This window comes from Heteronotia binoei, chromosome 1 (assembly GCF_032191835.1).
Source record: "Heteronotia binoei isolate CCM8104 ecotype False Entrance Well chromosome 1, APGP_CSIRO_Hbin_v1, whole genome shotgun sequence".
NCBI lineage: Eukaryota > Metazoa > Chordata > Lepidosauria > Squamata > Gekkonidae > Heteronotia > Heteronotia binoei.
The window spans coordinates 212,214,186-212,238,814 of NC_083223.1; the positions used below are offsets into that span (position 1 = coordinate 212,214,186).

Here is a 24,629-nt window from a genome sequence, read left to right on the forward strand (position 1 = left end):
CTATTTCCCATTCATTTATGAACAAATTAAATAATACTGACCCCAATACTAATCCTCGTGGGACACCATTGCTCGCTTCCCTCCCTTGCAAGAACTTTCCATTTATTCCTGTCTTTGCTTCCTGTCATTTAACCAATTTTTATCCATAAAGGAACTCATCCTCTTATCCCATAGTGAGTCTTCGGTGACATATCTTGTGAAAAGCTTTTTGAAATCCAAGTATGTAAAGTATAACTGTTATCTACAAGCTTGCTTGCTTACTTTCTCAAAGAACTCCAAAAGGTTGGTGATGCAGGACTTCCCTTTGCAGAAGCCATGCTAATTTTCCCTCAGCAGGCTTTGTTTGTCTATGTGCCTAATACTTCAGTCTTTGATTACGGTTTCTACTAATTTTCCTGGATTGATAGGCCTGTAATTTCCTGGTTCCCCGCTGGACCAGTTTTTAAAAATTGGTGTTACATTTGCAACTCGCCAGTCTTCTGGTACAGTGGCTAAATTTAGTGGATCAACTGTCTCATATTTGAATTCCCTAAGAATTCTTGGGTGTATGCTACCAGGACCTGAAGACTTCATTTCTTGGTTCTTAATTTTGCCAGTAGATCTTGGACTTCATCAGTGGTCACCTGCATTTGAATCAGTTCTTCAGTCTCCCTTCCAGACAATAATGGCTGTGGCACAGGTTCATGCCCCACGTTTTCCATAGTGAATACAGAAGCAAAAAGTTCATTGAGCTTTTCTGCCATCTCCCCATCTTCCTCATAACAGTCCCTTAATTACTTAGCCATCCAAAGGTCTAACTGCTTCTCTGGCTGGTTTTCTGCTCTGAATGTATTAAAGAAATCCACTCCTCAGATGCTCTTTTTGCATGCTAATTATTCACTTACATTTCTTTTGCTAGAGCCTGTTGTTTCTTCTGTTCAGTTTATTGGGGGCAGATCTTCCACTTTTTGAAAACATTTGAAAAGGAGGTTTAGTTACTCATATCTTCTGCTGGGAGTTTCCACATGGTTGTGCAAGCAGCCTTGGCAGTAATATGCTAGTATCACTCAGTGGGCCATTTCACATGTTCAGTGTTTGGTGTAATAAATCTCATCCATTCGTTGCACACAGTCCACATCTTTCTCTTCAAGGCTACTCTTGTATTTCATGAGCATCTTATGTGTGTGTGTTTGTGAGTGAGTGTATACACAGACACTTTATTTAGGGGTGATAGGCCAGTGTTGTGCTTCCACATTCACCACCACCACCAGCCCAAGGCACAAGACTGAGAGGCAAGAAGCACAGCAAGCCCAGATTGGTGCCAGTGAAGCTGTTACCTCAATTGATGACAGCAAGTGTGCTGGGCAAGAGGCATGATCCACATCCATGCCCTGGTGCCTTCTAAAGGCCCCCTGGGGCCCTTCTAGCCCAGAACTACAAGTTCCCCAATCTGCCTGGCAAGGTTGGGCGAGAGTGGAAGAAGCATACCTTACATGGCCATTGTATTATGTGAGGCAGGAGTTGAGAGGGTCAGAGTTGGGACAGGCCTAGCTGAGTTATTGAAATGCTAGCAGTCCTCACTCAAGGAGGATTGGTTGGGGGATGTTCCTGATTAAAGCAGTTTCCCAGAGAGAGTGGTGAAAGAGCCACATCAGTCCTCAGAGGGAAGGGAAGTCTTGGGGTGATGCAAACCCAACTTATCTCCTGTTCTGAGGTCAGACTAAACTAGTGGGGTGGAAACCCACCAGGCAGCTGGCGGGGGGTGGGGGCAGACCTCCACCACTTAACATAAGTACAGGATGCAGTATTCTGTTCTAGTCCTAGAACATGACTAGTTCTAGTCTAATGTGGGCCTGCATGATGCACATTTGACACATATCTGCTTGAACCTAAATATCTGTTTACACAGAATGTGACTCTTTATCTGACTTCTCGCATTGTGGTATTTTTATGCTGAATTGTGCACTATATTGAATGTACTGGTGACAATCCAGCTAATTAGTTTGGTGTGCCCAATAGCACTGGAGTGTTTGAAATCTTTGATCCTCATGAGAATTTTCTTCCATAGCCAGCAGTAGGCACACCACATGACCTCAACTTGCATCTAATAAATAACAAATGGAACAAGTTTGTAGAACTGATCTCCTGCTCCTTAGTGTTGGTGGCTATCAAGAGCAGAGTGGATTGCAGCATGGGGGCAGAGAAGGGAGACAAGGAAGGTTAATTGATAGATAGCACAGGCTCTTGCTCCATTCACAAAAGAATTCATACAAGAGAAAAAGGACTGATTTCTGTCAAAGCCCTCTTGAACTTACTGCATCCCACTCCATTGAGGGATCCTTCGACCTTCAGGAGCCAAGTGTTTGGGGATGGAAGGATTGGGAGAATGAGAAGTAACCTCAGTTCATGATCCATTGGATCCAACCAATCGAAAGGCTAGACACTGACATAAAGTGCGGTTGGGTCATTAAGAATGACTCCTGTTTTTGATTTATGTTGCAGATGGCACCTTCCTTGCAGTGGGATCCCATGACAACTTCATTTATGTCTATACAGTGACAGACAATGGAAGAAAGTATAGCAGATATGGAAAGTGCACTGTAAGTATTTTAATAGCATGAATTACTATCAAAATGTGGTTTGTGTGAAGTTAACTTATTTGTTACTCTCACCATATAGAATACTTTCCAGTGCAGAAATACTTTACAATTTGTCTTCTGATTTATTCTGTCAAAATGGCCTAATAATGACCATCTTATAAATAGTGACTATCATGCTCAAGAGATTAGAAAGGTGGCTTCTAGATTCAGAACTCCATCCACTGCATCTGGCTCACAGTGTTTACAGTTATAAATTATTTTTAATCCATAAACATACTTTGTCGCATTTAAGCTGATTTTTTTTTGTATGAAGTCTTACTTCAAAGGATATGCTGAATTTCAAGACCTTTTCACCCAATACGACCTTGTCTCTCATATACATTCTCCATTTTATGTGGTATAGTGTTACTGTCACGGATACCTAAGTTGTGATTTGGTTGTTTGAACAAAAAGAGGGTTGCTGGAAAAGGGTTTGTGATAAAGAACCAAAGGTTTGTGATAACATCTGGAATACATACTTGCACTACTAGATTCTTGAGAGGAATGAGATCTACATGATGAGATGAAAGAACAAGATGTATTCAACCAGGTTCTTCCCCTTATGCAAAGTGAGCGGGAAGATATGCAGTTTCTGTGGATTCCCCTCCTATCTCTTGCCATTCCCTAAGGGTCCCCTGATCTTCAGATGCAACTTTTCAAGCAGAAAAGATCTATTACAAAAATAACACTCTGCTCAAGGTTCTTAGAATTCTCATCCTGAATACGGAACTTGAAGTTAACAGTCCAGTGTTCTAAGATAAATTATTCACAGAAAACTTTCATCTGAAATCCTTCAACTAAGTGGCTAATTATATGAAATGTACATTTGCAAGTAATTCTGAAGAATCATGTCCATTGTTATGGCCACTGACTTGGAGGTAGCATAGAATAAGGAAAAAGATGTGATGGTCCTCCTTACCTGAGTCTGATGGCTGCTGCTATTTTGTTGGGTTGCAGAATGGGAAGTAAAGGAGGTTGCTTCACTTTGTTCCTTTCATCCCTGATCAGTAGCTCATGGAGCTAGAACTGTGTATGCCCTTCCTTCCTAAGCCATTGTAAGGAGGCATCTACTAGCTCTACCCTGCTGGTTGCTCCCCAGTCTCATGACTGCCCCACCCACAGGGCACTCTATCCCAACGCTGGAAAATGCTGCCTGCCTTTTTACTCATATCCCCACTGTGACAATGCTCTGACTTCTTCCCACTTTCAGTGCCTCCCCATTGGCTGGTGCCCAACTGGGGAAAGTTACTGGCCCTTTGGACCTGCCACTCCTTGCCATGGGCCCACCTCCCAAATACTCTCCTCAGCCCTGGAATGTTGCAGGGCTGCTCACCATTGGAGCTTTGTTTACTGATCGAGTCCCAGCCTTTTCCAATACAGGGTTACCTGGTTGGGCTGCAGCTGGTTGCTTGTTTGTCTTGAGGCTGATCTGTCTGCCCTCCTGCCCTCTTCTCTTTGAGAGGTGCTGGAGTGAGGAGCCTAAGGTAAGGTGCTGGAGTGAGGAGCCTAAGGTAAGGGGATAGTCAGCTGGCTTTCCAACCTGTCCTAGAGCTGAGCTAAGACTCCTCCACTGTAACAGACCAGGAGTGGTTTGTCCACTTTCAACAGCTGTGGAGATTGTGGTAGTATGAATGCCACCACCAGAGGAGCTGGGAGAAGCCAAGGTGAAGCGACTGTTTTCCCAGGGTCAGAATAACAGGGCCTGTTTTCCTAGGGCCAAAAATCCCAGCCACAGATACAAGTTGATGGGGTGTGAACTGACAGGGACTGACCAAGGTCGTGGTAGATAACTCACTGAAAATGTCAGGACAATGTGCGATCGCAATAAAAAAGGCGAACACCATGCTGGGAATTATTAGGAAAGGAATTGAAAACAAATCAGCCAGTATCATAATGCCGCTGTATAAATCGATGGTTCGGTCTCATTTGGAATACTGTGTACAATTCTGGTCACCGCATCTCAAAAAGGATATTATAGCATTGGGAGAAAAGTCCAGAAAAGGGCAACTAGAATGATTGGAAACTTTGAAACACTTTCCCTATGAAGAAAGGTGTCGCGTCCCCCGGGGTCCCTCGGTGTAGCCGTCGCCCCTCTATCTGCGAGCGTCCTTTTTGGGTCTCCCGCTGGTGTCCCCTGAGGTCTCAGAAATAGGGGGGGGAGCTGGGTTACCGTACCTCAGACTCCCTGTCCCCTCCAGCTGTGCTTGGGCTCCTGTCTCTCTCAGTTGGCAGCCCCTCTGCAACATCTGCCAGCTTCCTCCTCGACCTCTTGGCCCTTGGCCTTTTATCCCTCACTGAGCTCCCTCCCCTCTGCCCGGGTCCCACCCCTGACTGGCTCCACCCCTGTTAATAAGCGCTCCTTCATCACCTCTCTTCTCTGGCCGCCGCTGATGCTGCGAGGTGGCCGATCTCCCCGCGCTCGAGGACGGGCATGCTGGCTGTGGGGGCCAGAGGGTGTTGCCAGCAGCATTGCTCCACTGCCGACCATCGAGGTATGTTGGGATTTGGTGGTGGGGGCTGCCAGCGTCGCCCCAGGTAGCCCCCCAGATGCCGGTGGGCAGGGAGGGAGGCTAGCGAGCACGGGGGGGGGGGGCACAGAGTCCCAGGCTGGGTGGGACACACACCCTTTCATTTTTCTTGCTTCTCTGCATCATCCTCAAAGAGCCTGGAGAGGTAATCTGCCACACGGTGGTCAGCCCCGGCTTGATGATGCACTGTGAAGTAAAAGGGGAGAAGATGTGGTCATTGCTATCCTTCATCCTGGACATCCACAGAAGGGGGGCGTGGTCGACCAACAAATGGAAGGGATTGTTGGTTAGGTGGAACTTCAATGCCCCGATGGCCCATTTTACCGCTAGGGCTTCTTTTCTACTGTGGAGTAAACGCGCTTCGCAGGTAAAAGCTTGTGACTGATGAACAACACCGGATGTTCTTCCCCGGGGTCTCCCTGGGACAGCGCCGCCCCGACCCCGGTCCCTGAGGTGTCGGTGTGTAACACAAAGGGCTGAGAGAAATCCGGATTTTGCAGCACCAGTTCCCATGAAAGGCTGGTGCGGAGCACTTCAAAGTCCACTGCCTGGGCCGCCCCCCACTGGATGACATTCGGGCATGCTTTCCAGAGGCAGTCCGTCAAAGGGGTGGCTACGGCTGCGAAGTTGGATATGAATTTACTGTAATACCCTGCAGACCCTAAGAAGCGTTGCAGTTGTTTCTTGGTGCGCGGGCATGGTTGCTGCTCCAGCGTTACGATTTTCTCTGGCAGGGGCCATAGCTGCCCTTTCCCAGGAACCCCAGATACTTAAGCTCCTGGAAACCGAGGTGGCTTTTTCGAGGGTTGGCGTGGAGCCCGGCAGCGTGCAGGGCCTGCAACACTCGGCGTAGGTGGATCAGGTGGGCCTCCCTGCACTGGGCCAAGGTCTTATCCACCAGCCGTTGGAAAGTTCAAGCCAAAGGGCATTCTCTTGAATTGAAAGAGTCCCTGGGGGGTGGTGAAGGCGGTCTTCTCCCTGTCCGCCAGGTGCATGGGTACCTGCCAATAGCCCTTGGTGAGGTCCAGTGCGGAGAGGTCAATGAGGATGTCTGCACAGGGCATGGGATAGGCGTCGAATTTGGCCAACTTATTCACCTCCCGGTAGTCCACGCAAAAATGCACGCTGCCATCGGATTTCGGCACGAGGACCACTGGGCTGCGCCACTCACTCTGGGATGGTTCAGTGATGTCAAGGAGACGCATCTCGTCCACTTCCCGGGCGATGATGTCCCAGCACTTTTGTGGCACGGGCCTCCATCGGGTCCAAGCCACTTGACCCGGGGATGTTACAACTCTGACCAGGGTGGTCAAGCCCGGCCTGTTGGAGAATACTGAGGGGTACTCGGCCAGGACCGCTCGAAGAGCCTGTTGCTATTCCAGCGTAAGAGAGGTGCCAAATGCCGGGTGCCCCTCGATACCCCCGTCGGTAGTCCAGGGTAGGGACCCATCCCGTAGGTCGCTCGGGTCCTCTGCCAAAAGCCCCTGCTCATTTGGCGGCTCCCGCCGTACCCATCCTTTTAGGTTGTTTATGTGGATGGACTTCTTTTGGCGGGGGCTGGGCCTGCATTGCACCTCGTACGTGAGGGGGCCCAGTACTCATGCAACCTGGAAGGGCCCTCGCCAGGTGTCTCCCTGATTCTGGCCCATTACCCCCCTGGGCACCAGGACTTTGTCTCCCACCTGGAAGCCCTGGACCTTGGCGCCCCTATCGTGCCGCCTTCGCTGTGCTTCCTGGGCCCTTTCGAGGTTGCCCCAGGCTTCTCGTTGTACGTCCTCCAGCCTCTCTCGTAACTGCTTAACGTTCTCTTCTGGGGGCTCCTTGGGCCCTTCCCCTCCTCGCACCCATTGCTCCTCCAGCAGGCCTAAGATCCCCCGGGGCTGCCTCCCATACAGCAATTCGAAAGGGGAATACCCAAATGAGGCTTGGGGTGTCTCTCGGATGGCGAAGACCAAGGGGTCCAAATAGAGATCCCAGGCGGTAGGGTGGTCATAAGCCGTCTTCTTCAGCATTCCTTTTAATGTCTGGTTCATCCGTTACACCAGCCCATCGGTTTGGGGGTGGTGAACAGAGGTGAATAGTTTAATGTGCAGCATCTGACAAACCTGCCACATAAGGTCAGCTGTAAAGGGTGTTCCACTGGCTGTGAGTATTTCTTGGGGCAGCCCCACGTGGGAGAAGTAGTGCATCAGTGCCCTGGCCACACCAGAGCTTTTCATGCTAGACGGGGATGGCTTCCGGGTAGCGGGTGGCATCCATTAGGACCAATATATACCATGCCCCCCTTGACATTTGGGACAGGGGCCCCACAAAGTCCATGGCCACCCGCTCAAAAGGGGTACCCACAATGGGCAAGGGGGCTAGCAGAGCCTGGGGGTCTGCTTGGGACGTTAGGCGTTGGCAGATGTTGCAGGAGCAACAGTAGGCCTGGACATCCCGGGCCATGGAAGGCCAAAAGAAGTGGGCCAGGACCCGGGCCAGAGTGTTCTTAACCCCTTGGTAGCCTGCCCACTGATGATCGTGGACTCCCTGAAGGACTTCCGGCCTGTATCAGTGGGGGACTAACAGTTGTTTACTGGTATCGTAGTTGGCAGGGCCGGGTCGGCCTTGCTTTCTGGGACTAGCTGTCTCCACGACGTTCCCAAATCACGAGGCATCACATCCAAGCAGAATCGGATAGGGCAAATGGGCCACTTTGGCCACTGATACACGCCAATAGCGGCCCAGGTACTTTAAGAGTATGGACACCACGGGGCACCTTTCCATGTGCCCATGGATGCATGCGATGGATGTGGTGCGGTGCGAAGGACCGGCAGTGGGGCGGACACCAGGTGGGCCCATGTCATGGACAGCGAACTGCCGTTATCGACCATGGCTTGCATCTGTCATTCTCCAAGCCCCACGGGGATAGTCCAGGGTGGGGGCCGGAACCCTCCGGTGAATGGCATCCCTCTCTTTCGCCTTCGTGACTGCCAGGCCGTGGTCCCGGTATCACGGGTCATCCCCAGGGCCCCCACAATCCGGGTGCGGAGCAGGGGCTGGGCGCGGCCACCCTGTTCAACTGACCCCAGTGTCTTTCCCAGAGGTCCTCCCAGTGTTGCCCGCCCCCTGGGCTGGGGTGCCCCCCCTCCCAGTCCTGCTGCCGTCCATTCAGGGTGGGAGATCTCTGTAATTGGCTGCCTGGAAATTCTCCCAGAGCTCCTGGGCCTTGCTAAGGTGTGTCAGTCTCCAGCAGGCCACCCAATGGCGGGTGCGGGGCGGCAGCACCTGCAGCAGTTCCATATCAAACCTTTAATGGCATAACAGTTGCAAATAAAAATACACAGAATATAAAAATTTAAACATTGGAGATAAAATCAAAATGAAACCGAGCTTACAGATGCATTCATACATGGTCAGATTTAAATTTAAGGATGTCAGCCAAAAATTTTGCCACAGCCTTGCTAACTTCCCCCTCAGTATCGTTCAATAAATAATAACAGGGTGGCAGAATAGACAAATCTGGAGAGAAAGAAAGCTGCAAAATAAATCTTTACGGAGATTATGATAAAAGGAACAATCAAGCAATATATGCTGAATTGAGTCGGGAATATTCGCCCCACAGAAAAAGAGTCTGTCGCCTAAAGGGACTCGATGATATCTCCCTTGTAAAACTTTGGAGGGAAATGGATTTAATCTAGCTAACATAAATGCTCTGCGATGACTTGGAATGGTTAAGTCTGATAGATAATGGGGCATTTTGCCGCAGAAAGCATAAAGACCTAAGGAAGCTGGGGAGCAAATATAAGGGTCTGTTAGCCGTAGTTTCGTTTCCTCCAACTCCCACAGTCTCAATTTAATACATCTGAAGATATATGACTCATCAGAAGTAAAAAAAAATCATCAACCTCTATCCCCAACTGGTTAAGTTTGGACATAAGCACTGTTGTCCAGGATGAAATATATGGGTTTCTTTTCATACAATCAAGAAGGCTGTTAGGATCTGTTCTAAAGTGAATTTTGAGCCAGAATTTAAACACTGCAATCCAGGCTTTTGTCTCCACCAAAGACTGACCCACTTCAGAGCAGAGAGCAAAGTAGGACACACATTTTGGCATAACAAGAATTTGTCTAAAGAATGAGGCTTGAATGCCCTCCACTTTCCTGGTAAATGCTGAGATCCATATAGGGATACCATAGAGAATTTGGGCTAACGTTTTGGCTTTGAACAGCTTAATTGCTGCTGGAACTAATTGGTTCCCCTTGCAAAGAAAAACTGTTTAATTTGAGCGGCTGAACATTTAGCCAAGTTGACGGTGTTGTTGCGATGTGAAACCCAGCTTAATTTATGATTAAAAGTGATCCCCAAGTATTTAAAAAAATTTGTTTGCTCAGTTGTTGAGTTGCCAATAAACCATCTCTGTGGGCGCCAGCAATTTGAAAAGACAACTACTTTAGATTTGGCATAATTGATAGAGAGTGAATTACAATTACAGTAGTCATAGAAGGCATTCAAATACCTTTGCAGGCCCACACTTGTGCGCTAGAGGATGGCAGTATCATCAGCATAAAGTAATAAGGGGATTGCTCGGCCTGCTAGTTTAGGCGGATGACCATTAATAGGGTTCAAAAATTGTACCAGGTCAGTTAAAAATAAATTTAAAAGATGCGGTGCCAGCACGCAACTTTGTATAACCCCCTTTAACACTGGGATTTTGCTAGTCAAGTCACCACCGGGCTAGGCAGGACAAAAGGTTAAAACTCTTGTGGCTCTTTAGCTTGGAGAAACGTTGACTGCAGAGTGACATGATAGAGGTTTACAAGATAATGCATGGGATGGAGAAAGTAGAGAAAGAAGTATTTTTCTCCCTTTCTCACAATACAAGAACTCGTGGGCATTCAATAAAATTGCTGAGCAGTCGGGTTAGAACAGATAAAAGGAAGTACTTCTTCACCCAAAGGGTGATTAACATGTGGAATTCACTGCCGCAGGAGGTGGAGGCGGCTACAAACATAGCCAGCTTCAAGAGGGGATTGGATAAAAATATGGAGCAGAGGTCCATCAATGGCTATTAGCGACAGCATATTGTTGGAACTTCTGGGGCAGTGATGCTCTGTATTCTTGGTGCTGGGGGGGGGGGCAAAGTGGAAGGGCTTCTAGCCCCAATTGTGAACCTCCTGATGGCACTTGAGTTTTTTTGTTTTTGCCACTGTGTGCCACAGAGTGTTGGGCGGGATGGACCATTGGCCTGATCCAACATGGCTTCTCTTATGTTCTTATGCCACCATGGTACTACCAGTGCCTAGGAAACCCCAGCTGGGAACAGAAAGGTTTTTGGGGATAGAGCTTCAGTGGCATTGATTGGTGGAGGGTGTTGTTGAAACTGTAGCAACAAGAGCAGCTTCTCCATGGCATCTTCCCACTGCAATCTGGTAACGATGGAAATCTGGAAGCCTGCCGGTAAGACTGGTTTGCCCTTTGTTTACCAGTTGTTTTCTCCCTTGTATGTGTGGAGCGTCCTCAGTGCATTAGTTTTATAAGATTAAGAAATGGTAGCTATACCAAATTGAAGACCACATGCTGATCTTACATATATGGTGGTAGATGCATCTCCTGAAACTATACAGGAAATGCATAGAACATTTTCACTCAGATTACTACCAGTTGCTGCTTTGGACTTCCCACTAGAACTCTTCGCAATACTAGAAATTTTTATATCTGCAGTATCTAATGCCCCCTTGTGGGGAATTTCTAAATTTTGAAATAGGTACAGTGTAAACCAAATTTTTATATGATCTGCAGAAAGATAATGGGGGTTTCCATTTTTTGAAAGTGTTTTAATTTCACTTTTAAATTGGATAGATATGTAACTGTCAAAAACCACAAAAAATGGCTAAATGCTGAAATTATGCTCCTCAGACTTACTTACAATAGGTCAGGCTTCTCTAGGTAGATTTCCTTTCTTTATGAGTGATTCAGGATTCTTTCTTGTGTAGAGAGAATGGGGGAAGTAATGATAAGTTAAAGGAAAGAATCTGAGAGGGCATGCTTCTAGTTTTGCTGTTACCACTTTAATAGAAGGGGAAAGGAGGAATGGCTGTGTCAGAGATTGCTTTCCATCCTAACGCTATAGTTTCTTTTATTTAAGCACAGCTAGGTCTCCTCTAGTGGTCTTTTTTGATTGGTCCCAGTCTCTTCAAATCTCCCATAAAAGGAACAGGAAAAGAATGCTGGTCAACAGTTCTTGCCAGGAGTTTCTTGCCAGCAAAACATTCTATTGCTAAACCTGTCTTTTACTGTGGTGTTTGGTGTGTGTATGTGTGTTTTTACTTTGGATTTTTTGCTACTTCTTCTCCAATTCTGCCATTTCTGTGGACCATTTCCTGAGCTTATCCTCCTCCCTAGCCTTATATGCATGTCTATCTCTTTACCTTTTCACAGATGCAGGTAAAGCATATTTCCAGAGCTCTGATCCTTGTAATGATATTCACTTTTTACTGTGATCATCCTAAAGCTGCAAAAATGAGGGCTTCGGGAAATCAGCTGCCTTGGAGGCCACAATCCTTGGCTGGTTGGTTACATTCTGTTTGTCAGTCACACAAGCTATTCAATGGACAGGTTTTAAGTATATAATTTGCTTTGGAGGATTGGTCTATCAGAGGGTCTAGTAAGACCCCTTTTCTAACCTACTGTGTCCCACAATGAGGTCTAAATCGTTTCCTGTTTTATTTCATTATCCTTGGGGTCCAAAAGAACACTCTCAAGTGCAGTTTTTGTATCTCATATCATGCTACACTTAGTTAACAGAACAAGGGCCTGGCTTAACTTGATCCTTTGATGTTCTGTTTATTTATTTGCAGTGTGATTGCTTCATCTCCATTTGAGAGTTATCACTGAAATCCAATACATGTATTCAGAGCATTCTGTATTTCAGGTCTAAATACCAGTTCAGACCCCATGTGCCCATTTTCAAGAGTGCAGGAAAATGCAATGCCATGTGAAATCTCTCTGGCGAATGAAGCAGCAGAATAGCAGTTTGTGTGATTGTTGAGGACATATTTTCAAGTGTCAGAGGCAAACCCTGACTCATTTCAGAGGGGTCCATAAGACACATATAGTACCTGGCTGGATGACTGGGGAGGTTGGAATGAAAGTTGGTGTGCACATTCAGGACCAATTCTGTCTTTCACATTCAAATGGCAACTCAGTCCATGGATATGTTTATCAGAAGGCCAGGAATAATCCTGGTCTCTCAGCCAATGTGCTGTTTTATCAGTGAGAGTCCGTAATTAAAAGGGGTTGGATCTTATAAACTTTCTACTTGTACAGCTTGAGCCCAACCCCAGGACTCTTCTGTGAATCCCTCAAAAGTCAAGTGCTGGGACTTTGGGAAAGCCATGCATGAAGAAAAAAATTGTAGTAATCAACCTACTATCTCTACTCCTAGAAAGCAATGCACCCAGTTGTGCTGGTGTTTGTAAATCTCAATAGCTTCCCTGTTCAGGCGGGTATGAAAAACTTTCTCCAGTAGAACACGGCACTTGAGCCCGAAAGATTCTACAAACCCTAATGATGTTACCAGCCGTGAAAACCTGAAATCTTTGATATGTTTATACACATCGATTCACTGATTATGAACTGGACTGACTGCATCTGTGTAAGCAGGCATCTGCTCATTGCATATTTTTACTGTCCAAAGAAGCCAGTAGTAACTACTCTCACTGTGTGTACGCTCAGTCAGAGGGAAAGCATGAAATGTCCTTTTCATTGTGGGTAGCTGCTGAATGGAAAAATTCTCCATTGGAATGCAGAGCTCTGCTATTTAGACAATTGCAACAACAAGATGTTCAGATTGTGCCTGTCACAGTTACTTGCTCAGAGGGATTTTCCACCACAACAGAGCCCCTTCCCAATTGCTTTGTTCTGTCCTCCCACCTACCCCAGGAATTTTAACAGCTGCCAAATGTCTGGCAGGATTTAGTGAAGGGTTGTATCCCTTCCCTGCCCTTCCTATGTTAGAACTAGTTTCCAGGATCTTGAAGATCTAGGATTTGGGAGGGAGGGGACTATGTGTCTTATTTTTAGTATTTTTTTATTTTTAAACCTCTGTCCTTCCTATGTTAGAACTAGTTTCCAGGATCTTAAAGATCCAGGATCGGGGGGGGGGGGGGGGGGGGAGGGGACTGTGTGTTGTATTTGTAGTATTTTTTTTCTCTTTAAACCTCCACTGTTTGTCTTGAAGACCATTTGGGGAATGAGAGGTGATTAACACATGCAAGGCAGTCATTTATTTTTATCTGCCTTTTTTTATTCATTTTATCCTTTCTGTGCAGGGGATCCTATAATGAAATTTTTGTACAAGCAATGCCATACAGTGATAACAGTCCACATGCCAAACCATTTCCACTGTAGCTGTGACAAGGGAAAATGCCTATGTTATTGCAAAATTGTCTGCTGCAAACTTCCATATGCTAAATGAGGCTTTTTTATTTCTCAAGTCTTTAGAGAGCTGTTTATGGAGCCACCTCAGCTTCTTTAGGCACCTCCCAGTTTTCCTTCTCATAGGAATCATTTGTGATTGTGCCTTCAATATTTCTCTTTCAAGAAACTCCCGCCCATCTTGATCTTCCTTCTCCTTAAGTATTTCTGACCATGGAATTTTACCCAGCATGTCTAAATTTGCTTTCCTGAAGTCCAACCTATAAGTCTGACTATGTATAGCTTTTCCCTTCCCGAAGACCATAAATTCCAAAATCACATGGTCACTAGTACTATCCAGGGTGCCCACTACTTTCACCTCTTCAACCAGTTCTTCCCTGTTGGTGAGAATCAACAATATGCTTTTCTGACTCCCAGTGCTCTTTATTGCATTGATATAAAACAAGCTGGCGACCTGTGAGGAATAACAGCTGGGGGGTGAATTTTTAAAATGTATGCATTTTTTTTAAAGGCTGTATGCCGCCTCTTCAGAGATGCTTGAGGAGGTTCACAGCTATGAACAAACTTAGTGGGAAAGCATTTGTTGAGTGTACAGAAGTATCCAGATTCATTCTCTGACTTCCCCAATTAAAGGGTCCCAGGAAGCATGAATTGGGAAAGATCTTTCTCTGCACAAGACTCTGGAGAGCAGCTGTAAAACAATACTGATCTAGATGCCCCAACTTGGCAGAAGGAAGCTTCATAGGTCCATGAACCTGTTTTCCCACATGCTGAATAATGCACTTGCAGTCCACTTGCAAATGATCACTGAAGTGCATTGAAAGCTAATTGAAAGTGCATTACACAGTGTATGTGAAAGTGCACTTTTAATAAGAGCGTAGTACAGAAAAATAAATTGTATAGTCCTGGTTTGATTGCCATTTTTTTTTCACCTCTGCACTGGGTGAAAATTTGTCTCATCTCATTTTTTTTGTTAATTTGTCTCCATGTTGTTATATTCCTTATTATAGATAGGGGTAAAATGTCAAAGCAAAAAGACAGTTGTCAGCAACTGGAGTACAAAAGCATCTGTATTTCCTGTTCAAGGGACCTCTTCCTGAGCCCTTTGAAACAAATGTATTCTGTGCGGCAGCGGAACTTGATGGATTGATTTTTATGGTTGGTTATTGTTCTTTCAATATGAACCTTTTGGAGGCAAAGAGGTCAGAGTGGTGATTTGGATTTGCGTTGCTGCATGGACCCCCCCCCCCCCCCCCACACACACACACGTTTTTGTTTTGTTTTCATTTCAGACCAAATGTGAACTGAAGAACTAGATATGAGTCCAGTAGCATCTGGGGACCAATATGATTTTCAGGGTATAAACTTTCAAGAATCACTGGATTACTGGACTTGAATGTAGCTCTCCTGCTGCAGACCAACACAGCTACTCTACTGAAATTATCTTAACAGGCAAAGAAAGTCTCATGTTTGTCTCTTTTTCTGTTCTTTTTAGGGACATTCCAGCTATATTACACACCTTGACTGGTCCCCAGAGAATAGATTCATAATGTCAAACTCAGGAGACTATGAAATATTATACTGTAAGTACAAAATTGTATCTTCTTAGCTGCATGAGCGATGATAAAGGGGAAGCAGGGAAAAAGAAGCTGATCCAGGCTGAGACATTGGTCCTTAACACTTGCTGACAGGGAAAACTAGCATGACCTTCTGTAACCTGACCTTCTGATATGATTCAGAGCTGTTTCTTACCTAATGATGCTTCCAAATATAGCTTACATTTCTGCAAGGGCATCAATCAGTTTAACAGTTTACAGGGAAGAGTGGTGCTGGCGTGCGATGTGTCATGAAACAGGCTTTCAGCTTTGAAAATGTTAATAAGCCTGCCTAGTTAGAGACTCCTGTCAGGTACTGTTGGGGATGCATGTTGACACTGTTATATCCTGTCATTTAATAACAGTATGTGGCTCAAAGCCCTTTGCATATGTACTGACTTATGCAGCTTCTGGGTCTCCAAGATGAAGGCAACCCATTAGTAATCTACAGATGGCCCTCTAGAGGCTTCATAAACTTCTTTGCTTGGGGCTTTAAAAAGTGGGATGGATTGAGGGAAAAGTTATCAAGCACTTGGCAAGGCTCAGTTCTTGGCTACTGGGCTGCATTGAATTTGGGGAGGCTCCAAGTTGTGCATACCTTGCATATGTTGTCTTGGTAATTGTTCCCACAAGCCATTTAGTGATGCTCACATATGTATAGCCAAATGAAAACATGAGAGAAAAAGCGTGGATCATCATAGGCTATCTGTGAGTTCTTGGCCAAGCTGAGATTAGAACCATTTTTGTACTGAAAGATGCTCTGTGGGATGCTGGAATTGTTGATTGTTAGGGCCCTGAGTAAAATCCAGGGTTCCAAAATAGCATTCAAGAGCAAGTAAGAGTCTAGTTTTGGCTTATGAAGTCCTAAACTCCCTGGGGTGCACAGGTAATGCCTCTTTTTGTTTGAACTTTAATACCCATTAAGATCAGCAAGAGAGCCACTCCTTTGAACATCAGCTCTGTAATTAATGACATCTATGAGAGCTAGAAGCTGGGGCTTTTCAAAGGTAATGGTCATACCCCTCTCCCTTGCCAAGTGTATAATTTTAGAGGTTTTGTATATAGATAATTTTATGTTGGTTTTGTTTTGTTTTTACTTGTAAGCCTCTTCAAGTGAAGGTGGCTTATATATTCCCAAGATAAATAAAGATGATATTGTACCCTGCCTCTCTGCAAATGGCATGCAAGTCAGTGTCAAACAAAATGATACACAATGTAAACAAAAATGATTTAAAAGACCATCAGGAATCAGTTCCTAAAACCACAATAGCACCAATAATGTAATACAAATCATACAAAGTCCATACATCTCCAATATTTGCAGCAATATTACAACCGGTGAAAGTTATTAAAATTATTAAAATGACCCTAAGCAATGGAAGTTTAAAACAGGAACAAAGTAAGGGGGTAAAGGTTGTCAACTATCAGATCAGTCAAATCACCTGAAGGCTTGGAGAAAACTGTTGCTTTTGCCTGGCACCTGAAACTAGGCAAGTTTAGTGGAAACCAGTGTGAGGTGGGAATTTCATAGTCTGAGTGCCACAGCAAAGAATGTGCTGCCACCAGTACTTAGCCATCACTTAATACAAGTGGCTGCACCCTCAACAGGGCCTGTGATAAGGTCCTTAGCTGATGGGCAAATCTTTTTTTATATATTAAAACCACATCGAGGTGCTCATACATACACTGTTTAAAGTTAACACACCCTTCCCCCTTATTTTGGGGTTGTGCCAGACTTTGCTTAACCTGAAAAACAAACAACTGGTATAATAAAGCATCCTTTTCATATGTGTTAGAAATGCACTGTGAGAAAATATGCACTCTTGGACTACACCAGTCTGGGCCTGATGAGTTTCAGCTCTCTTTAAACAAGCAAATGGCAAAAATATTTCTGGCATTTTTTATGAGCTTTCTCCAACCCTAGTAAATTTGCTTTGGCCTGCCAGTAGTTTTGAACTTGCAGATGAGAATTCAAGAGGCAAATTTTAAGTCCCAAAATGTGCAGCCTGAGATGCAGGAAAGCCACTGGGATATAATATATAACATTCCCCTTTCTAATGAAAGGATTTAAAGGCTGTGACGTGTGGGGGCTCAGTAATTGCCATTTACTCCAGTGATTGCCATTTACTCTAGCACTGCATTTCAGGATACATTTGGGACAGGAAGCAGCACCTGCCTCTAAACTTGACAATAGGAGGCAATGCTGATGGGACTCATGGGAGTGCCCTTGCATCTTGGTAATGGGCATTTTGCTTATAATTGAAGGATCACTCTGATATTCAGAATATTGGATAGAACAAGGGATAAGGAACCCAGAGGAAAAAGAAAATTTATTATCCTTATTAGATAGTCAGTATAGGTATTCTGTTAGTATCAGTTATGAGTATCAAAGGAGACATGCCTAAAATGAAGATCTCAGTGGCAAAATCTGCTGGTTCCTGAATTCTGGTTTGGGAGGCTCACATTGGGGAGTGACACAAGCAGTGACAGTTTAGGAGTGTCAGGCATATCATACTTGGGTTTGTTTGTGCTGGGAAGTTACATACGTGCATTGAATTCTGAATGCTATGCTGTGGAAAATATCTTTTCATTCCACTAAGATTACATCTCTCTTTTCCTTGGGGTTGTAAGCTTCCTTATGATGGTACAGTCATATCTGGTTTTAATCAATTTATGATGGACTTTGGTTATTCTCCAGATAGCCCTTAAATCCTAAAGAGCCTAGTGGATGTGCATTGATGAGAAAAGTTCACTTTCAGCAGGCCCCACATTGCTTCAGTACCAATTGTATGAACATGCTAAATTTTATGCAGAAAAGAGAAGCCCCTACAGAGAAATATTTTTCCTCCAGTCATACATCAAGGAAGTTGGTTAATAAAGTATTCTCTGGGCTTATGTAACACAAAGATGCCGAAAACTATTAGAGGCTATTAATTTTTTTCATTGTCTAAGCAGAAGGCAGGGAGCTCATGTGCTTTTGTTTTATTGCTGTCATGTCTGGGCTCTTTCCTTGGTATATGATAGATATAGTAAAGCATAAGTCGCTGAATCTTCCATAGTTTTATGGCAAGGCTTCAGGGGACCCTTAAGCATAAAATCAGCACTTTCAGATTTTTTTTAAAAAAGTCAAAACAAAAATAAATGTAATTCATGTAATTCCATTGCAAGTTTTGCAATCTTTTTAAAAGGGAGCATTCCAGATGGCTGTAAACTAATCAGGAATCGTTCTGATTGTAAGGATGTCGATTGGGTAACATACACTTGTGTGCTGGGCTTTCAAGTATTTGGTGAGTTCTGGATTTCTTTTAAACATTGCTGTTTGTGAGTTTAAAACTGTAGTGCTTTGAGTTTAGAGGAGTAGGATTATTGTATTTGTCATTAAAATATTTTGCAGAGATTCATCTTGTTTGACTTTTCACAGTGATGTGGAGATACATTATGTAAATATCATTTAATTACCTTCAAAGCAGTTGTGTATTATATCTTTTGTTGTACTTAGCACCCATGTAAATACAATGCTGCTATTTTTACAAAGTGTACTGTTTGCATTCTGTGTTTGTATATTTGTGTGTGTGCGTAAGAGAGGTAGAGAATGCAGGCTGATTAACACGAGTACCATGTACAAGTTAGATATGAGTTGCAAGTTCTTGGTTCCCACTTGTGCAGTGCCCAGTTCAGATCAGGGCCACAGTATACATGACACAGCACTTTCAGGAAACATGTACCCAGGGACATGTAGGGTTCCCAGATGGGAGGGAGAGAGAAAGAAAGAAAGAAAGAAAGAAAGAAAGAAAGAAAGAAAGAAAGAAAGAAAGAAAGAAAGAAAGAAAGAAAGAAAGAAAGAAAGAAAGAAAGACCTCTACAAAGTGTAAACAAAAGTAATAATAACCACATATAAATATGTGTGTGTATTGTGTGATAAACCCAAAAACCCAAAATATCAATTATCACAAGAATATGCTCCATCAACACTTCAAAAAAATATTCAATTGCTAAATAATACCAATACCATATGTAGTATGTGACAGTATCAAAAATAGTATTTAAATAAACTGAAGGTTACAGGAATATGAAGACTGCATAAATTGCATAAGACAAGCTCCCAGATACTACCTGTTTCAAAAAGTAATCTTCAGTTTGTATTAAACCTTCCCATTAAGTGGTTCATGTATTGGCATAGAAATCTTGACTAAAAATGAATCAGAAGCATTTGCAGCAATGTGAAGAGAGATAATGATGACCCATCTGAGCAGATATTTTTTCTCAAACCAGTTGTTTACGTAACGTAGACAGATGTTTTTGCTTTCCCAATGGGCCAGAAAGCCACCCCCCCCCCCAGACAGTTCCAGGTCCTGAAAACAGGGGTAGCTCATATCTTTTGATCCTCATGCAAATTTGGCACTGTGCAAGCAGAAACTGAAGAAAATTTTCAATTCATTTCTGACTTATTTAGAATGGGGATCTCAGACCTAGCTTGTTTACTCTGTTAAGAGCCCATGCCTTTTCAAAGATCAAGACCACAGCATACATGGCACGGCACTTTCAGGAAACATGTACCCAGGGACATGCAGGGTTCCCAGCTGGAGGAAAGAAAGAAAGAAACTATAAAGTTAAGATCTCTGCAAAGTGTAAACAAAAGTAATAATAACCACATATAAATATGTGTGTGTATTGTGTGATAAACCCAAAATATCAATTATCACAAGAATATACCCCATCAACACTTCAAAAAAATATTCAGTTGCTAAATAATACCAATACCATATGTAGTATGTGACAGTATCAAAAATAGTATTTAAATAAACTGAAGGTTACAGAAATATTAAGACTGCATAAATTGGGGCTTGTGGTTGCATCTGAAATAGAATGTTTTGTTGTACTGCTGAATTTAATCTTCTTAATATGCAGCTTTATCCATATGTAGCCAATTAATCTAATAAGACTAATACACTTTACTAAGATTTACTTATTTTCTTATTTTGAAGGAGTGTGGCCTGAAGGATCAGATGGAACAGATATCAATGCTCTTGTCAGGTCTCATAACAGGAAGGTGATAGCAGTTGCTGATGACTTTTGTAAAGTCCATCTATTTCAGTATCCTTGCTCCAAGGCAAAGGTATGTTTGAATGACCTGGTTTATGGAACAACAGTAGGACTTGTTATAAAGGAAAGTGTCTGTGCATATGTACAAGAGCACACTCACTCATATTTGTATTAACTTAAAGTGTAATGATTCCAGAAACTCATAAGTACAAACAACTCACCATCCCACCATCTAACATGTATTTGACATCATGGCTTGAATGATGAGACTGACCTAGAAGAATCTCTGTTGCCTGTAAGTCCCAAAGTGTATGTGAGTGCCATTCAAATGCATGTAATGAGAATATGCATTAGCCCTTTCTTTTAATGCCTTTGAGTGATTTTACTTCTGGTACTTCATCAACATACCATGGAAAAGACAGCTCATGCTACAATCTATTAATTTGTAAGATAGTGGGTTGTCTTTTCCCCCCCTTCAGTTGAGTCTGTGTGTCTATGCACTGTAACCCACAACTGTTTCTGTAATTATTCCCAACTTTTGTATTTGACCATAAAATTTAATAACCTTCTAAACTTTTCCCCAGTTATTGTAGGAGCATTAAATGTTGTTAATGGTGTTATCCTCTCCAGTATTTAAATACAGCTTGGACATAGCTAAAAACCCAGAAATCTTCTTGAAAAGTTATTTATTTCTCATTGGTGTTGCTCAGAGTCAATTAAGAGCAGTGATAAATGCATTAGCTACAATACTAGTATGTACATGAAGGAGGGGACAGTAATGCTGCTTGAAGTCAAGTCCAACCAGATCTATGCAAGTATTCTAAGAGTGATTATAAATTGGATATTGATGTGGGCCAAGATGGTCAATATTATGTATTAAACTATTTATATAGTCTCCCTAAAGTGCATTTGAGGAAGCTAATGGAGTACCATATGGGCAGGTCAAAGAAGCTTATAGAGAGTTTATCATTGGTCTTTTAGCATAATTCACGATATATGATCAGGTGAATTTTTTAAAAATCCGTGGGCTCCAACTAGAGAGGAAGGAAAGTGGAGGAGCATTTGTAATTCCTGGTAAACTCATGTTGCTGGGATATTGACATGAGACTATTTAATAAATGGATTGTTCCTTATCAAATACTAGTTTTCATTTCATGTTTGTTTCAACAGGCCCCAAGCCATAAATACAGCGCCCATAGTAGCCACGTGACAAACGTGAGCTTCACTCATAATGACAGTCACTTGATTTCGACTGGAGGCAAAGATATGAGCATCATCCAGTGGAGACTTGTGGAAAAAGTAATTTTGCCGCAGAATGACATTATGGTAGACATGGCTACCACAAAAATGCCAGTAAATCCCAGTGAAAGCTTTGTACAGTCAAGCACTTCTGTTCCCCTTGCTCAGCCATTTGATGAAATAGTAGTTAATGAAAGTGTAGAGGATACCTTCCCAGCATCTTTGGAAGATAACTTGGAGCAGACTGTGGAAACTTATGAAGAGCAAGGTGAGGAGCAGAGTGAAGGGAGCAGTCTGGATCCAGGTGAGCCAAACTGTGAAGATCCATCCAATGAAACAAGTGAGGAGCAGAGTGAATCCACTATTACCGAAGACCAGCCTGAAAACTCTCCAGTGTCTTAAGAACTCAGAATCAAGATGGTCTTTTATATACTATTTTCTCTCCATGTGAGTACTTTTATAAAAAAGAAGGTTAAAGTTGAAAAGGAGAAGCAGCCCCAAATTAGGAGCCACTCCAATTGTTGGGTTTCAGTTGAAGACTCCTTAGTCTGATCTTCTGTTTTCAGTGCATGGAACCATTGCAAGGGAGTCATCTTGGCAGTTCCAGTCAAAGTTAGCCAAGGTGGTAGGATGTAAGCATACGTTAGATATAACTATGAAATTGTTGTCAAAAGGAGACATGATGCAAATGATGGGGGAGAAGGGGGAAAATTAGCTCCAATAATATCTTCAGTGGAGGGGGAAAACAGTCTTCTGTATAAAGAGCTTTAACACCAAACAGAAGTGCAAAGTAATACATCCCAGGTGCAGGGAATAAACAAAACAGCAAGGCCTTTATGGAGCTCTTTCTTTTTTTATATTATAAAGGAGAGGGGAGATAAGGACAACATCACAATAGAGTTGTATAGTAGGTGGTGCTCGCTGCCTTCTTGATCAATACCTATGCAATTTTTGACACTACTAATCCCTTCGAGGCTGTGGACATGCTGTGCCCTGGACGCTTTTAACTCTAAGGCAACTACTATTAAGGAACATGCCTTCTTGTTCCCTGGTGACAGGCCTTAAAAAACTGAACAGAACCAAGCATTGTTTAGGTTAAAAATAATACTGTCAACCACATTACAAGAATGAGCTCTTTGCCTAGATGTATTGAAACTCAAGTGTGCCCACTATGACCTTGTAAGAACTGTCCTCCATGTGAACTGACTTCTGACTGCATGGTGACAAAAGTTCTGATTCTAGGGCTTAAAACTTTGCCTTCAGATACCAACTTCTTCCCTCAATAAGAGGCTAAACATTAGCAGGATACTGTTGTAATGAAATGTGGTGCTTGGGATAATTATAATGAATCAATTGTGAGAACTATTTAGGGGTGACTCAGAATACGAAATTTTCAAATAGGCTTTTCCCTCTACAGTATTTAATAGCTGTATTATAAACGTCACGTTAACTTCTGTTTGATATTTGGGGATTTTCTCTTGTTTGTTGGATTTTTTTCTTACTCATTTGCAGTAAGCCATGCAGCTCTGAAATGGCTAGACCTGGCCAGTTGTGGGATATCATGGCATATTGTTTAAAAAAAAATTAAAAGGACTTTTAATTTACACCACCAAAAAAAAAAACCCTCTCTGCTACATTTTCCTTAAGAACCTAGAGTTTTCCTTTGTGTTTTTTTTTAAGTTTGCAGGGAAAAAAATCCTACTTGTTTATATTTTGATTACATAGGGTCTTTTTTTAAAAAAAAAACTGTGCTGATATTTTAGAGTTTAGTTAGAAATTGTGTTTAGGAACTTTGGATGAGTTTGTTAAGTCTTAAGTGTGCAAGCGTTTACGTGATTGTGCCATTCCAAAGTGCATCAGAACTGTCATTCCCTTCTAGTATCTTCTCAGGAGCAAACGCTACAGATCAGGTATCTAGTCATCTTTAGTAACATTGAAAATTCAAACGGACTCCCAAAGAACACACACATATATATCTAGATCCTCTTGTTTACATCCATTCCGGGAAAACCTCAAAAGAATTCTCTCCAAATGGAGAATGACGTGAATTCCAGGCAGCCCATCTCTTTGTTAAGCTGTGCTCCGTTGAATAGTGATGTTGGAGAGCTCTTTCACATTTTGCAGATTTGCCAGATCTCAGTGGATGATGCACATGATCATGTCAAAGTAATTGATTCCTTTAAAAGGAATACATTAAAGTTAGAAAGTTATATTGAGCAATGTCTGCTGAAGCTCATGGGGCACAGTGCTTTCTTTCCACCTTGAAAGAATGCATTTTGTTTGGAAATACCTATTACCAAGGGGTTGCCATGTAAAACGAGAGTTAACAGTTGTGATGTGATCATGCTGTTGTTTAAAGAACATTTTGATGATATGCAAGGAAAAAAGCAAGCCTTACAGCTTTCAATTGCTGGCAACTGCTGTTTAATGGATCTGTGATAATGGATGGAAATGGGTGGGATTGTGTTAACTGTAGATGTTCTAGGAGAAAATTGTGAATGAAATATGATTTAAGAGTGTGTCATGTGAAGATGTTTGAGCCATTTCTATCTATCATGCATTCCTGTCTCAAGACAGAAGAATTTGAAGATTTAAATGAAATAAAATTGTTAAAAAATGTCATGTTGTTTTCTGGTTATCTCCACTGAAATTTTGTTGCACACCTGTTTGCTTTGTCCCAGTTTTGGATGCCCCAAGTAAAGATCATTTTAAAAGAGTGAGCTAGATTTGAGTACTAATTACTAAGAGACCAACCAGTGCCTCTTGAAGATTTCCAGCAACAGTACTTTTCTCACCACCTCAGGAAGCCCATTCGTCATAGTGGGAGCTGTGATTTAAAAGGCCCAGGCCTGCTGAGCCATAAGTGAGTGAACAGCCAGCAGGTGGCAGCCTGGAGACTGTATGGATGACTCATGAAGCTGTCTTATATTGAATCAGATCCTTGGTCCAACAAAATAGATCAAGGTGGGTAGCTGTGTTTGTCTGTCTATAACAGTAGAAAAGAGTAAGAGTCCAGTAGCACCTTAAAGACTAACAAAATTTGTGGTAGGGTATGAACTTTCGTGAGTCACTGCTTGCTTCTAGCTGTATCTGAAAGATCATCAGGGTCAGTATTGTCAACTCAAACCAGCATCAACTCTCCAGAATCTCAGGCTGAGGTCTTTCACATCATCTCCTACCTGATCCT

General features: G+C 43.1%; 1 protein-coding gene across 6 annotated transcripts in view; it reads left to right on the forward strand.

Moving 5' to 3' along the window:
- The window catches only part of EML4 (EMAP like 4), a 309,941-nt gene extending 285,880 nt beyond the window's left edge, over nucleotides 1-24,061 (forward strand). For all 6 annotated transcript variants that reach the window (XM_060247476.1, XM_060247471.1, XM_060247454.1 and 3 more), the window contains 5 exons: nucleotides 2,482-2,579; nucleotides 15,061-15,148; nucleotides 18,349-18,447; nucleotides 20,146-20,276; nucleotides 21,374-24,061. In XM_060247476.1, the coding sequence (XP_060103459.1) occupies nucleotides 2,482-2,579; nucleotides 15,061-15,148; nucleotides 18,349-18,447; nucleotides 20,146-20,276; nucleotides 21,374-21,844 (887 nt within the window). In that variant the 3' untranslated portion in view covers nucleotides 21,845-24,061. The remainder of the gene's footprint in view (nucleotides 1-2,481; nucleotides 2,580-15,060; nucleotides 15,149-18,348; nucleotides 18,448-20,145; nucleotides 20,277-21,373) is intronic.
- Nucleotides 24,062-24,629: the final 568 nt, after the last annotated feature.